The sequence below is a fragment of the Amorphotheca resinae genome (genome assembly GCF_003019875.1).
Source record: "Amorphotheca resinae ATCC 22711 unplaced genomic scaffold M430scaffold_1, whole genome shotgun sequence".
Taxonomy (NCBI): domain Eukaryota; kingdom Fungi; phylum Ascomycota; class Leotiomycetes; order Helotiales; family Amorphothecaceae; genus Amorphotheca; species Amorphotheca resinae.
In genome coordinates this window covers 1,314,122-1,326,664 of record NW_020194471.1, presented here as the reverse complement: position 1 = coordinate 1,326,664, position 12,543 = coordinate 1,314,122, and the positions used below count along the sequence as shown (strand labels likewise).

General features: G+C 50.5%; 10 protein-coding genes across 10 annotated transcripts; 6 read left to right on the top strand and 4 right to left on the bottom strand.

Annotated features, from left to right (window-relative positions):
• The first annotated feature begins 127 nt into the window (after positions 1-127).
• Positions 128-1,041, top strand: M430DRAFT_55039 (hypothetical protein). The gene is made up of 3 exons (XM_024868515.1): positions 128-538; positions 704-796; positions 849-1,041. Exons 1-3 carry the CDS (start codon positions 235-237, stop codon positions 914-916), a joined length of 465 nt encoding a protein of 154 aa, XP_024725057.1. The 5' UTR covers positions 128-234; the 3' UTR covers positions 917-1,041.
• M430DRAFT_55038 (hypothetical protein) lies at positions 1,035-2,011 on the bottom strand (the record flags this gene model as incomplete). The annotated part of the gene is made up of 4 exons (XM_024868514.1): positions 1,035-1,365; positions 1,443-1,608; positions 1,661-1,898; positions 1,999-2,011. The coding sequence occupies 4 exons, from the start codon at positions 2,009-2,011 to the stop codon at positions 1,237-1,239; spliced, it is 546 nt and encodes a 181-aa protein (XP_024725056.1). The 3' UTR covers positions 1,035-1,236.
• Positions 2,012-2,686: 675 nt separating this feature from the next.
• Positions 2,687-3,023, top strand: M430DRAFT_155266 (hypothetical protein). Its single transcript, XM_024863275.1, has one exon. The coding sequence runs from the start codon at positions 2,717-2,719 to the stop codon at positions 2,894-2,896; it is 180 nt and encodes a 59-aa protein (XP_024725055.1). The 5' UTR covers positions 2,687-2,716; the 3' UTR covers positions 2,897-3,023.
• A 29-nt stretch (positions 3,024-3,052) lies between these two features.
• Positions 3,053-4,256, bottom strand: M430DRAFT_38297 (hypothetical protein). The gene is made up of 5 exons (XM_024867232.1): positions 4,199-4,256; positions 4,070-4,132; positions 3,861-3,955; positions 3,586-3,798; positions 3,053-3,528 (listed from the first exon to the last, which is right to left on the bottom strand). The coding sequence occupies exons 1-5, from the start codon at positions 4,203-4,205 to the stop codon at positions 3,142-3,144; spliced, it is 765 nt and encodes a 254-aa protein (XP_024725054.1). The 5' UTR covers positions 4,206-4,256; the 3' UTR covers positions 3,053-3,141.
• Positions 4,257-4,394: 138 nt separating this feature from the next.
• Positions 4,395-6,090, top strand: M430DRAFT_155231 (hypothetical protein). Its single transcript, XM_024863274.1, has one exon. The coding sequence runs from the start codon at positions 4,597-4,599 to the stop codon at positions 5,932-5,934; it is 1,338 nt and encodes a 445-aa protein (XP_024725053.1). The 5' UTR covers positions 4,395-4,596; the 3' UTR covers positions 5,935-6,090.
• A 493-nt stretch (positions 6,091-6,583) lies between these two features.
• M430DRAFT_62768 (hypothetical protein) lies at positions 6,584-7,433 on the top strand (the record flags this gene model as incomplete). The annotated part of the gene is made up of 3 exons (XM_024869012.1): positions 6,584-6,761; positions 6,840-7,201; positions 7,251-7,433. Exons 1-3 carry the CDS (start codon positions 6,713-6,715, stop codon positions 7,431-7,433), a joined length of 594 nt encoding a protein of 197 aa, XP_024725052.1. The 5' UTR covers positions 6,584-6,712.
• Positions 7,434-7,960: 527 nt separating this feature from the next.
• On the top strand, positions 7,961-8,961 carry M430DRAFT_93902 (hypothetical protein; the record flags this gene model as incomplete). Its single annotated transcript, XM_024869797.1, has 2 exons — positions 7,961-8,243; positions 8,309-8,961. 2 exons carry the CDS (start codon positions 7,961-7,963, stop codon positions 8,959-8,961), a joined length of 936 nt encoding a protein of 311 aa, XP_024725051.1.
• A 269-nt stretch (positions 8,962-9,230) lies between these two features.
• On the bottom strand, positions 9,231-10,751 carry M430DRAFT_14795 (hypothetical protein; the record flags this gene model as incomplete). Its single annotated transcript, XM_024863098.1, has 3 exons — positions 9,231-10,394; positions 10,496-10,659; positions 10,715-10,751. 3 exons carry the CDS (start codon positions 10,749-10,751, stop codon positions 9,231-9,233), a joined length of 1,365 nt encoding a protein of 454 aa, XP_024725050.1.
• Positions 10,752-10,955: 204 nt separating this feature from the next.
• Positions 10,956-11,999, top strand: M430DRAFT_155205 (hypothetical protein). The gene has a single exon (XM_024863272.1). The coding sequence runs from the start codon at positions 11,207-11,209 to the stop codon at positions 11,834-11,836; it is 630 nt and encodes a 209-aa protein (XP_024725049.1). The 5' UTR covers positions 10,956-11,206; the 3' UTR covers positions 11,837-11,999.
• M430DRAFT_32230 (hypothetical protein) lies at positions 11,435-12,479 on the bottom strand. Its single transcript, XM_024866125.1, has 2 exons — positions 12,233-12,479; positions 11,435-12,078 (listed from the first exon to the last, which is right to left on the bottom strand). The coding sequence occupies exons 1-2, from the start codon at positions 12,274-12,276 to the stop codon at positions 11,820-11,822; spliced, it is 303 nt and encodes a 100-aa protein (XP_024725048.1). The 5' UTR covers positions 12,277-12,479; the 3' UTR covers positions 11,435-11,819.
• Between the last annotated feature and the right edge of the window lie 64 nt (positions 12,480-12,543).

The window sequence follows — 12,543 nt, the reverse complement described above, 5'->3', positions numbered from 1 at the left end:
AAACCCCTATCCGGTACCTTACATATAGCTAAGGTATTGCATGTGACTATAGTCACGTGATACATAAAGAGGCCCGAGCCGCCCTCTCCGCTGCCGCGTCACGCACGTGAGGACGCTTCTCTTCCAAGTCCAACTCCAACTCCAACTGCCAACTGCAGCTCCAAGACTCAACTCTGAGACTCAACTCCAGGACCATATCTCAATCACCCTCTCCTCCTAGAACCGGCATCTATCATGGACTCTGCTGCACCCGCCGAAGAGCCGGCGCCCTCCGTCATCCGCTACGTGCTCGGCTTCCTCCTCATCGGTCTGGCATGGGGCTTCACAACGCCCTTCATGCGCGCCGCGGCACGCACGCACAAACCACCGCCGCACCCGATACTGGACACCCCCTCAGTGAAGGGGAGCTGGCTGAAGAGTAAGCTTTACGGGGCCTTCTTTGGCGTCGTCGATCTCTTGAGGAATCCGAGGTATGCCGTGCCGCTGGTCATCAACCTGACTGGCAGCATTTGGTTCTTTTTGCTGATCGGGAAAGCCGGTGAGTTTCGTTGGTTTTCTTTTTGCTATTGCTTTTTTCTTTTTTTTTTTTTGCATCTAGCTTGCGTAGCTTTTATTCCCAAGACGGCGCCGGGATTGTGGATCTGAGATTTGGAGGGCATGCGCGGCTGCGCTGGGAAGAGCCGCTTGCTAATGCGGGTCTCAGAACTGAGCTTGACGGTTCCGATTACTAACTCGATGGCATTTCTCTTCACTGTCATTGGGGAATGGTGGGTTGAGAGGAAAGTTATTAGTAGAGGTAAGAAGCTCTCCCTACTCAGAATTCTTGAGGATCGGACTGACCGTTGTAGATACTTGGATTGGAATGACATTGTCATTGTGTGGGATAGCGTTATGTGTTCACAGCAAGTCTGGCTGAACTGGAGATCGTTTCAAACACACTGTGTATCTTATTCCATCTTCTATGCCATTAATGCTAGTAGACAGACGAAGATAAACATAGAATTATTATGAGAGACAAATGCACCTGGCAATGTCCCTCCCATAACAGAAAAGAAAAAGTAATGCGCCCAGTCGCTAGGACAGGCAGAAGAATGTAACCGAGTGTGCCCCTGATACTCCCGGGTATGATCCAATACCATCCATGCTTTTCCCTTGCTCCTTGCAATGCAATACCTACATTTAACTTTTCTCATCAGTCGTATCCTCTTGATCCCATTAATCCAGACGCTGAATCAATCAGCGCCTGGCTCTGATCCATTGCTGGATTTGTCGTAAGCTCGGATCCTCGAGCGTCCAGCGCCCCATCTGATAGTCCGAATTCCTCATATCAGCGTAAACCGAGTCGTCTGTGATGGCTGCGAGTTCCTGCTTTCAATTAGATCCGATGACCTTGAAAGGAACCTGGAATCCCAACTGGGACCCGGGTCTTCAACACTACTTACAGCTTCCAATTGCGCATCACAGGCCGCTAGTTGCTCAGAATGTCCTGCATGGGGCCTCTGGCCTTGCAAAATCTGATCTCTCCAGTCAATCCATCGCTGCGCTGCGGCTTGACGGAGGTAGATCTTCTGAGCTTCATGGCGGCGCGCGTAAGCATCGGGCAGGACCCTAATCACCACTTAACATTGGTTACAAAGCTCAAGATCTGCTCTATACGTACTGCTGCAGCTCGGCTTTTGCTTGCTCCTCGGGGCCGCCTCGCGCTCTTGGGACTCGAGTCTCGGCGGCGGAGTTCAAGACATGTTGGCCATCGGTATAACATTGTCGTAGGGCGACCCAGCCTTCTGCGTAGTAGTCGTCCTGATCTTGAGGATCTACTGGAGCCGCGGCAATGTAATGCTGGAGAACCCGGAAATCCGAGAGCAGCTCTGCGACCCGCGCAGCCCGCTGTTCATTAACTGTCACGCGGATCAGGCACTCACTCATTTGATAGCGCAAAACAAGGACAGGAAAGAGGGAGTATAAGAGAAAGATAGGAATAGGAATAGTAAGACTCACGTCCGTCTGCCATTGGAATGAGTGGTTGGCTTTGATCTTAGGGAGAAAAAGACGATGAGAAGCAGGTGCCGGAATGAAAAGTAATGAGTGAATGAATTGACTAGAGAGAAGAGACCGTTGAAGATATTTCAAAAAAGGGAAGCATCCGGGAGGTTTATGAACTTTCAAAAAATTTACCATTGTCATCCTCCACGTTCAATAATTCTCCGTCATAGGGGGCCCATTTGTGCGGCTGCTACTCCACATCCATCAGATACCCACCACTAGAGGGTATTGGAGCCGCTTCACGATGAGAAATGCCAGTGTTGCCCCACAGGAGAATCCTATTTTGGATCAACCGTGGGCGAGCTTAAAACTACAAACCCTACCGAGCTGGGAGGTAAAAAGGAAACTTGCATCTTCAGGATATGTAAAGGGCGGGAGAGCCTCTTAGTCGCACAGGTTTTTGAGGGGCCTTCGCTTCAGCGTTCCTTGCGCAAGCCACCGTGCGTGGAGACCCCTGGCGTAGGCCCGTTGAGCGACACTTGGCACGAGGGAACCCGAAGACCACTGCGGAACCACAGTGAAAGGGGGCAGCTGTGGGCTGGCTAGCTGTGCTGGGACCAATTGGAGGCATATCGCGAGTAGTCCGGGAGAACGAAAGACAGAGGGAGAGGGACAGTCCGACATACATATGGCGTTCCCGCCGCTAGGCACAGCTGAATATCTGACGACGGGGATGATGGCTGGTTGCGGTAAAGTGCCCTCGACTGCGCCACAGCAAAAGCTACGGTCCGTCGCATCTCCAGCGCGTCTCTGTGATTGTGCATTGTGCATTGCCCTATTCCGGCTTGCCAGTCTTTTCTGTCACTTCTGCCCCTGCGTACCTAGTATCAAGTCAAGTTCTTCTCCTGTGTAACTTACGTGTAAGGCTGGCCCCTCCTGCTTGGTCCCACCTTGGAAATCTCAGGGCGCGCCACATCAGGGCTGTGTAGAATTTCTGACCGTTGTGGCAATTCGAATCTAATGTCACAATATTAACAACTCTCTACGCCGACCCTTCCTATCCTCATACACTCCAGAGTATTTCGTGGGAACCGCCGCTCGTCGGTGACTCCGAATGCTGATCATCTCTCCTCGATATCATGCCCATCTTGAACGAAATCAGTCCTTCTCTGCTATCGCTTGCAGTCTCTCGTCGATCTCGTCCTCCGTCAAAATCCTAAACCCAGGGTCGGTCCCCTCCTTCCCATCCGTTCTCGGACCACCCACGACCGCGATCTCTAATTCGCCCTTCTTGAAATCCACGCTGAGAACTGTGCTCAATGTGGTAATGCCAAGCTCCACTACATCCTCCCAGGTGCCATCTGCACAGTCCTTGTTCTTGAGCTTCTTCTCCAGATGATTGAACGCCTCCTGCTGCTTGGGACCTGAAGCCGTAGCCTTATACCCCGTATAGTATCCCGCTGGATCACACTTGTAAAGTTGAGGTCCAAACTCGGAGTCCAGGGATATCAATGTGGTGGCAACACCGTACGGTCGCATGTAAGCCTGTGGATCGTCAGTACCGAGAGAGATTGAGCATCAACCAGACTGATTCAAGCTTACTCTTTGGGTGTAGACCTGACTGATATTGGCAATTCTCTTGGCCAGCGCATCACAGGGCATCTCGTATCCAAACTTGTATCTGAACTCAGCGGCTTCGCCAATAGCTCTCTGGGCAAATGCTCTGGCATCTGCAATGGAGCCTGTCATAACACAGCCTACGGAAGGCGACAGTTGGAAGATGTGGGAAACGGATGATGGATCGATGAGCTTGTCCTATGTCGAATCAGTGTCTTAGCAGCGTTCTTGAAACAGAGGCACAATTGGTGATGTCTTACTGGGACCTTCTTTTGTGATAACACGACAGCACAGTCCTTTCCTTTCACCCCAACTGACATGATATTCGCAGCAGTAATAGCTTTGAAGGCATACTCTGTTTGTATATAAGCTGTCAGCTATAGTCGTTCCCATGACGAAAGACCATGAGGCTCTAGGCTTAAGACCACATAGAAGCTCATGGCCTGTGAGCGCGGGTGTATTTGCGCACCAACTTGGTATAACCTTCCCGAATCTGAGAAGATGGTGATATGTCTGTCGTAACCTGCGCTGCCTTTTCAAGGATTCTGATCAGCTGTGGTCCATATGGTTGTTGGAGCTCCCAAGAGGGTCGACTTACCCGACATCGTGAGTGGCGAGGATAGTCTGGTTTGCTTCTTGCTTGTTCAACTGGAGGGGATGGGGTGTAAGGAAAGATGGAGGGCGGAGGACGGAATATCAGAGAGGTGTGTAAGGTGTTGCAGACAGGGTCGACAGAAAGCTGTGAGCTCGAAGCTTCAAGTTGACGACGCGCTTGTGCCTGGAACTCGCTACGGCAAACGAAAAGGTATGTTCGTGCAACGGTCAATATTTTCGCCAAAAATGGACTGTACACAATCTTCGATAAGATAAAAATCGAAAAAAGTCAACTTAGCGCACGAGAGCAACGCAAACACTGGGTTAACATCTGCCTGGGGATATAACATCTATATCTCTCGTGTGTAGGTATTTTACCAGCCTGGAGACATTTAATTCACCATGCCTTCTGCCACTTCCACCTCTAATACAGCCTCTGGGACTCCTATCACCAAGAGGAAGAATGAGTCTGAAGATACATTGCCAGCTAAGAAAGTGAAGAAGAGGAAACATACGGAGCCCTCTGCTGAACCAATTACTCCTAAACTCACCAGGAAGAAGTCTGTTACGTTCACGCCAGAGACAAAGGTTGAGGACGGAGACAGCATCAAACAGCTATTCAATGCTTGGGTTACAGAGCAGAAATCACGGGATCCTACTTTCCAGTTCAGCACATCGGGTCAAGCTTTTGCTACACCAGAACCGCCTAAAGTCGAAGAACAATTTAATACGGAAATTGATGAAAAAGAGAGACGAGTAAAGCGGGTCAAGAAGCCAAAAGCAGAGACGGCAGAGACTAAGGATACCCCCAAGAAGAAATCAAAGCAGTCAAAGATTGTCAAGCCTACAGCAACCCCTCCCCGCCCATTTCTGGCATATCTCAGACAGTATCACGAAGATCGAGCCAATTGGAAATTCAACAAGAACCACCAAAACCACCTTCTCAAACACATCTTCGACCTCAACATCATACCGTCAGATCACATACATCTTGTTTACGCATACATTAGGGGTCTACAGGGCGGAGTTAGAACCAGATTACGAGACACAGCTCTGTCAATCAAAGTCAAAGATCAAGAAGAGGGAGCTGCTGGATTTCCCGATATGGATTCTAGAGGATCTCGCAATACAGAGACTCCAGAGGAGAAGAAGGAGCGCCAGCAGAAAGACCAAGAGAAGAGACAGCAAGAGTACGAAAACTGCTGCAAGGAGTATATTGCGACCATGACTCAGATCGATGCTTCGTCCAAGATGGGCTATGAAGAGGGGCTTCTGCTGGGTTTATCAGATTATGCAATGAAGGAACGAGTAGCGAAGAGAACCAGGGCGGAGCAGATACTTGCTGAGCTAGGAGCAGGAGCCTCTCCCGCCGAGGCAGAAGCACGGGCAACCCCAAGCACCAGCGGACTGACCTACCCTGAAGAAGTCGCTGGCGATAACGACAGCCAGAAGCGACTCCGAATGAACGACGGCTCGACGCAGAAGGTCGCCAGGAGACGAAAGCAGCGCACCTTGACTGAGGTTTCGGATACCAGTTCTTCGGACGAGAGTAGTTCCTCAGACGATAGCAGTTCGGATTCAGACGATTCGGAATCGGACACGGACGCTAAGCGCCCTGAGGACACTTCTTCTAGTTCTTCCAGCAGCTCATCAGAGTCGGAGTCTTCCTCTGAGGACGAGCAGGAAGAGACTAGTTCTGAAGAGGAGAGCGATGAGAGTGATGATAGCGGCAGTCAGTAAGCGAGGGGTTTAGGGGGGTCAATGCTCCTCTAAGGACTCGACGCCCTAGAGGGGGTGGATATCCTCATCCTGGATCTGGGTTTAGATGTGGAAAAGCTCTAGGATAGACTGGGGAGGATGAACCGCTTTGAAATACCGGCCCTGGCTTGGATATTCTGGTTTCACCCATCCATCATGGTACGAGCGTTTTATGGTGACTGCACGATTTGCCAGATGATACCCCGTTAGAGATACGAGAGGCAGATCAGATAGCGAAATCTAAACACAACGAATTGACAAACCAATAAGAAGGCCCAATGCAGACTCAGATTGTTATCTTGTAACTGGAGGATGTGCCTCGTGAACACCGATTGGGGGTTTGCACTGCATATGCATCCCCGGACGCCACCGCCGGGATCTCAGGCCGTTGAGCAATTGAGCCATTTTCAGAATCTCATCAACAGATGAGGAGAAATATGCCTCAACGCCGCTTTGTTTTGCGGTTCTCATCACGATTGGGCTTTCTGCACGACATTCTCTTTGCATCTCTGCTCACCGCGTTTTTGCGTCATTTTTTGCCCGCGCGGTCATGTCGTAATCTAACCAATCTACCCCATACGGCTCTCTGCAGCGCCCAGGCAGCGGCTTAAATAATAAAGCAAGCTCGCCCCCTCGCCAAAACACAAGGTCCTCTATATATCGCCGCGCACTTCGTCGAAGAAACACAATTAATAATTTCTTTTTTTCCGGAGACTGGCACATACCAAAGCTTGAAACAAAGACAAGTCAGGCGGTCAAGATGACAAGAGTTGCAGTCTATTCCACCGCGCTGGTCGCATTCGTCGCTGGTACGTCGATTCACCCCATTCGCCACCCCATGCTTCCCCTCTCCACCTCACCAAAGTAATACTGATGATTCTCCCCAGCAACCGCCATGACCTTTGCCTCGATCTTCATCCCGAACTGGCTAAGCTACGAGATCGACTCGCCTACAGGCAAATTCACAAAGACTCTGGGTTTGCATAGGAGCTGCTCGTCGGTGGGTGATGGCAGTTGCCAACATTTCCCACAATATGATGATTGCCATGGCACGGATCGGTATTTCTGTTCCATGTGGAAGAGCGTGGGATTCATGATGTCAAGCGCCGCTGTCTTCGAACTGGTTACACTGGTGGCGTTCTGTGTGCTCATCACGGGTGGGAAGCAGAAGAGGGAGACGGGCTGGAAGGTATTAAGCTTCATGCTGATGCTGGTTGGCATTCTCCAGTGCGCAGCTATGGCTATTGTGGTATGTATCTCTCCGTGGAGTCGAGCGCTCCTTGGCTAATTCCGTATAGTCATACCTGTTCGATACTGATGACCGCTTTTTCGTGGGCTGGAAATTGTCTGAGGGCTGGATTCTCTGCACAGTTAGCTGGTGTATCTGCGTCGTCACAGCTATATTTATCTCTGCTTCAGCCTTCATCTTTGCGCCGGAAGATGGATATGAGCTTATTCCAAGCGAACGTTATGTGGATTGATTTGGGTAGGGAAGGGAACACAGCGTGCATTCTAGGCGTTTGGGCATTTTTGGTTGGCTTGTTGGTTTCTTTTGGTTGGCGGAGGTCGCCATTGCATGATATCACTACATCTGGTGGTTGTATGAATCTAATGAGCTGGAGAGCATTGGTGCTCCCGAAGAATGATACGGAACATATTTTATATAATGTTAATTCGAGTAGGATCTCAATTACTGAGACTGATATCAATAATCGAGAGAGCAGACGGTCAAATTGTCGAAGTACCGTCGTATATACATTTTTATAACCTTTCCGGGTCACTAATTACCAAATGAGTAGTGAGGAACATAAAATGGGCAATAACATAGTACATTAAGATATCTGACAACTGGCATAATTGCTTTTCTTCATTGGTTTCCCCTGTTCTGGCGTAGTGGGACCTCTTATCGTCGAGGGGTAATCTGATAAGCTCCAATTCCCCACAATCCCTCTCGTCTTCTTTCAACCTCCTATCACTTCAGCCCACTTCACTTCGTATGAACCCAACAATGGCTCCCTCACGTACCTCTCCAGACCCTCCCTCAACAAAACAGAATGGCCTCTCAAAGGAGCAGGTGGCAACCTTTGAGCGCGATGGCTATCTCATCATTCCCGACGCTCTTGACCCTGAAACCGTCACATCCCTCCTTACAGAAACGCAGTCCCTCCTCGAGAACTTCCCCCTCGAAGACCATCCTATGACCAAATTCTCCACCGGTGAGAAAAGCGAACATGTAGGAGACGATTACTTCCTATCCAGCGGTGACAAGATCCGATTCTTCTTCGAAGAAGGTGATGATATATCCCCCAACCCCCCAAAACCCCCACCCATCAATTTCTAACGCCCCTCCTTCCAGACGCATTCGACAGCGCCGGCAACCTCACCAAACCCAAATCCAAAGCCATCAACAAGATCGGGCATTATCTCCACGCGCTCTCTCCTCCCTTCGCGGCTCTCCTCTCGCCAACATCCGCGCACTCGCCCGGCGCCATCGCCCGCTCCCTCGGCTTCCGCGCCCCGCAGTGCCTACAGAGCATGGTCATCTGCAAGCAGCCTGAGATTGGCGGCGCCGTGCCGCCGCACCAGGACTCGACCTTCCTGTACACGGACCCGCCATCGGCGGTGGGCTTCTGGTACGCGCTTGAAGACGCGACGGTGGAGAATGGCTGTCTGAGTTTTCTCCCCGGGAGCCATAGGACGGCCGAGGTGGGGAAGAGGTTTGTGAGGAAGAGGGATGGGAAGGGTACGGAGTTTGTGGAAAATGAGGGCAGGAGGTTTCCGCTAGGGAAGGAATATGGTGTGGGTAGTGTGGAGGGAGAGTATAAGTTGGGGGAGGTTAAGGCGGGGAGCTTGGTGCTGATTCATGGTAATTTGTTGCATAAGAGTGAGAAGAATGTTAGCCAGAAGGGGAGGATCATTTATACGTTCCATGTCATTGAGGGCGAGGGGGCAGTTTACGATGAGAGGAACTGGCTACAACCCCCGAAGGAGGGGTTCACGAAATTATGATTAAAGGCACTGGTCAGTTTAAAAACTCATGTTGTAAAAGCGCAATCTCTATTCGTGCAGTTCATCTGCTGGGTTCATTTGCGGTTCCCAAAGCCATAATACAACGCAGAAAATAAGTGAGATGGTCGACCATCCATGAGCCCATCCATCCGAGTAGGCCCAAGATTCGCAGTGCATCATAAAAACCCAGGCGGAAACATACACTCAATGTCAACCTTTTTATCCCCCAGAAACAAACAAACGCATCATTTCCTTCCCAAGTAATAAGATTAGCCCCGGGCATATGGATGGAAGCCTCGTTGACCACCCCGGCCTCCACCACGATAATTCGCACCGGGCTTTCCGGCATTCTTAGGTCCCGTTGGAGCGTTGGCTGGTGGTGCCTTCGCAGGGTCTGGTGGTGCTGAGCCTCTGTTGCTTCCGCCCTTCTGGAACCCACCACGTCCACCACCACCCCCACCCCCACCGGTAGTGGGAGCAACGTTAGGTTGCGGAACATCATCATACATGCCCTCCCAAGAAGTCGGTCCTCCACTGCCACTCATACCATATCCACCTTGCGAGTACTGGGACTGCTCGCGTGTGGCTCGTCGCATCTGTTGCTGCTCGTACTTCTGCTGCTCGAACATCTGTTGCTCGTAGGCATTGTAGCCCGGCGTGCCAACTCGTCCACCGGGATTGCTTCCTCCACTTCCAGCAAATCCACCTCCCATACCGGCACCACCGCCCATGCCGCCCTGCATTTGCATTTGTTGCATTTGTTGCATCTGCTGCATCATCGCCGGGTTCATGCCTTGCATACCACCCATCGCATTTCCAGGGCTCTGGGGACTCTGGCTTCGGTTTCCTTGCATCTGCTGCTGCATTGCTTGCATTTGCTGCATCTGAGCCATCTGTTGCATCATGGCTGGGTTCATACCCGCCATTGGAGTAGGCATACCGCGTCCCATAGCCATCTGCTGCTGCATCATAAGGAAGTACTGCTGCATACGTTGCCAGTACTGTGCCATTAATTGAGGGGTCATCCCACCAGGAGCCATCTGATTCCCACTCTGCGCTTGCTGATTCTGACTGACTTGGTTATCTTCAGCCCCCTTCTTCCAACGGCCTCCTCGAGCACCGCCGCGCGCCTCCTCCTCCTCCCGCATGTTGCCTCGGGGCTGAGCCTTCTTGACCTCGATCGGCTTGCCGTGAATCTCAAGGGGAATTTCTAAGCAAGCATCGACAGCTGCCTCACTATCGAATGTGACGAATCCGAAACCGCGTGGTCTCCCGGTGTCTTTGTCCATCATCAAAGTGGCATCGACAACACGACCGAATTGCATAAAGTACTCCTTGAAATCTTGCTCGGTAGCCTCTTGTGATACACCACCGACGAAGATCTTACTCGTACGCTCTTGCTCATCTCGCGGAATCGCACGCTTTGGATCGATCTGTAGGGGTTGTGAGTGGGTTGTCATTTTGAGATAATGGAATTGAGAAGGGCGTCGAGGAGAAGAATTGAAATAATGTGAATCCGAATATCGGGACTTACAATTTTTCCATCAAGATAATGCTCCTTTACCATCACAATGTTGACAGTTCGTGCATCCTTGAAGGTGAGGAAGCCAAAACCTCGAGATCGACCAGAAGCACCATCCCTCATAACAGTGCACTCTAGGACCTCGCCAAACTGCGAGAAATACTCTTTGAGTGATTCTAAAAATGAATTAGAGAATTTCTTGGAAGAAAAAAGAGTTGGCATATAACTCACGATCAGTTGTCTCCCAGTTCAGACCACCAATGAACATCTTTCTAAACGTCGAATAGTTAGCGGTAGAACCATGTCAAGCAAGCAACAAACAACTAGAATGACATGTGACACAACATAAAAGAAATCCATTGTTGAGATGATCCGAAACATGTCGTTGGCCCAGGACTGGCAGGGCTCCAGCAAGTCAATGTCTCGCTAAGGGGGCAGCCATAGCTTTCTATCCCCTATTGCAGTTGCTCTGACGCAGGCATATCCTCCTCAGTACATCTCCCTAAGGCATAGACAAAGAGCAGCGGAGCGAGAATGGGGATGCTGGATATATCGGTTCGTGTGAAGAAGGTTGTTCGGCAATGATGTCTTGCTGGGAGGTTCCACGTGCCCACCACCTATCCATCCTCGAGGCTAGCACACCCATCATGTTTCCGCTGGAGTCATGGAAAGAAGGTTGACACCACAAGATATCCAAGAACAATCGTGTCTTTTGCTATCGTGATGCTAGGTACTGGCGTTGAGCGCTACGCTGCCCGATCTGCTATAGCCTATCTGCGGCCTCCTCTGATGCTCTATGAAGATTATCTCGACAATAGGCTATGTAGTAGTAGGCTGACTATGGCCGCTGTTGATGGCGAATGCATGGGGCGAAATCTCAGTTCCACAACCCTCAAGCAGACCTTCCTCTCCTTCCGGTCATGTCTTCATGTCTCCACGTCTAGCTCGCGTCGCCCAATTTTTTGCCTTGGCATCTCCTTCCAGCAGAGCAAGCCAACCATCGATTCAATAGTTTCAGTGCCAGTCGATTTGGCTCTCAAAGTAACCACGTCCTTGATTTCAGTTCGTTCAATCCCAGTGCTGCCTGTGATTTGTACGCCACCCGTCCAACCAGCCTCACTCCCAAAGCCCAGTTTTTTTGATGTCCCAAAGCTCGTGCCCTGGTGCCCTGACCTTCAACATGCACAGATCGGCATAGAGTTGCCCGTCATTCCCCGCTTTGTGCCGGTAGTTGCAGTTCAAAACGAGACCGCTGCTTGCGCTGCTCGTGTAACTACGGTCATGTATGTGCTAGATTTCGCAGAAAGATTAAATGTAAAAGAAAAATACTGCTATCTTACCCATCTTCCTTGATGCCTGGTCCATGCGACTCTTGCTGGTTTGTTGCAGCAGGAGCATCATAGCTATTTCCATTGCCAAGATTAAAATCTATCTCGTCATCCCCATCCTGTTCACTGCCATTCTTCTGCTCGTCTCCATTGCCACTCTCGGTATTTTCTGCTGGCTGTTCTTTCTTTACCTCGGCTGGTGCTGTAGCTTCGACGGTGACCTCTGGGGCAGGTGCTTGCTTCGCGGGAGTGTCATCATCAGCGTACCTGAGGTGTTGTTAGCCTGGTGCTCGATGAATGTAATAATCAGAAGTAATGCTGGTTCGACGCTCAAATGAAGCTCGGCATGGACTCTCGTCGCAGAGAGGCAGTTGTGTCCAACGGAGGGAGGCGTCATTCTGAAATCGAGATTTGTACATACAGATCGGCAAACAAATCTTCCTCAAAGTTCTCTGGCTCTGCCATTTTCGATGGATCTCTGTGTCGCTGATGTGAACAGGTATTAATTAGGTGAGACCAGCTACTGGTACTGTGGTCTCCCCCGAACAAAAGACAATCAGCTCAGAGGGCACTGAGATGCGAAGAGGTAGAAATCTGCCACGAGTATTAAGAAGAGAAAGCTGAAGAAAGGGAGTTATCTTGCAAAGAGGTGAGTGAATGTATGCTGGAGAGTGGAAGATTGTGATAAATATGTCCGTATCTCCAGAGACGTCGTACTCCGTAAAGGCGCTA

Coding starts and splice junctions, on each gene's coding strand:
- M430DRAFT_155231 (XM_024863274.1), top strand. CDS start 4,597: ATGCCTTCTGCCACTTCCACCTCTAATACAGCCTCTGGGACTCCTATC.
- M430DRAFT_55039 (XM_024868515.1), top strand. CDS start 235: ATGGACTCTGCTGCACCCGCCGAAGAGCCGGCGCCCTCCGTCATCCGC. Junction 539..703: donor TTTGCTGATCGGGAAAGCCG/GTGAGTTTCGTT, acceptor TGCGGGTCTCAG/AACTGAGCTTGACGGTTCCG. Junction 797..848: donor GAGGAAAGTTATTAGTAGAG/GTAAGAAGCTCT, acceptor TGACCGTTGTAG/ATACTTGGATTGGAATGACA.
- M430DRAFT_38297 (XM_024867232.1), bottom strand. Junction 3,799..3,860: donor TATCACAAAAGAAGGTCCCA/GTAAGACATCAC, acceptor GATTCGACATAG/GACAAGCTCATCGATCCATC. Junction 3,529..3,585: donor GTCAGGTCTACACCCAAAGA/GTAAGCTTGAAT, acceptor GACGATCCACAG/GCTTACATGCGACCGTACGG.
- M430DRAFT_32230 (XM_024866125.1), bottom strand. CDS start 12,276: ATGGCAGAGCCAGAGAACTTTGAGGAAGATTTGTTTGCCGATCT. Junction 12,079..12,232: donor GAAGATTTGTTTGCCGATCT/GTATGTACAAAT, acceptor ACAACACCTCAG/GTACGCTGATGATGACACTC.
- M430DRAFT_155205 (XM_024863272.1), top strand. CDS start 11,207: ATGCTAGGTACTGGCGTTGAGCGCTACGCTGCCCGATCTGCTATAGCC.
- M430DRAFT_155266 (XM_024863275.1), top strand. CDS start 2,717: ATGATGGCTGGTTGCGGTAAAGTGCCCTCGACTGCGCCACAGCAAAAG.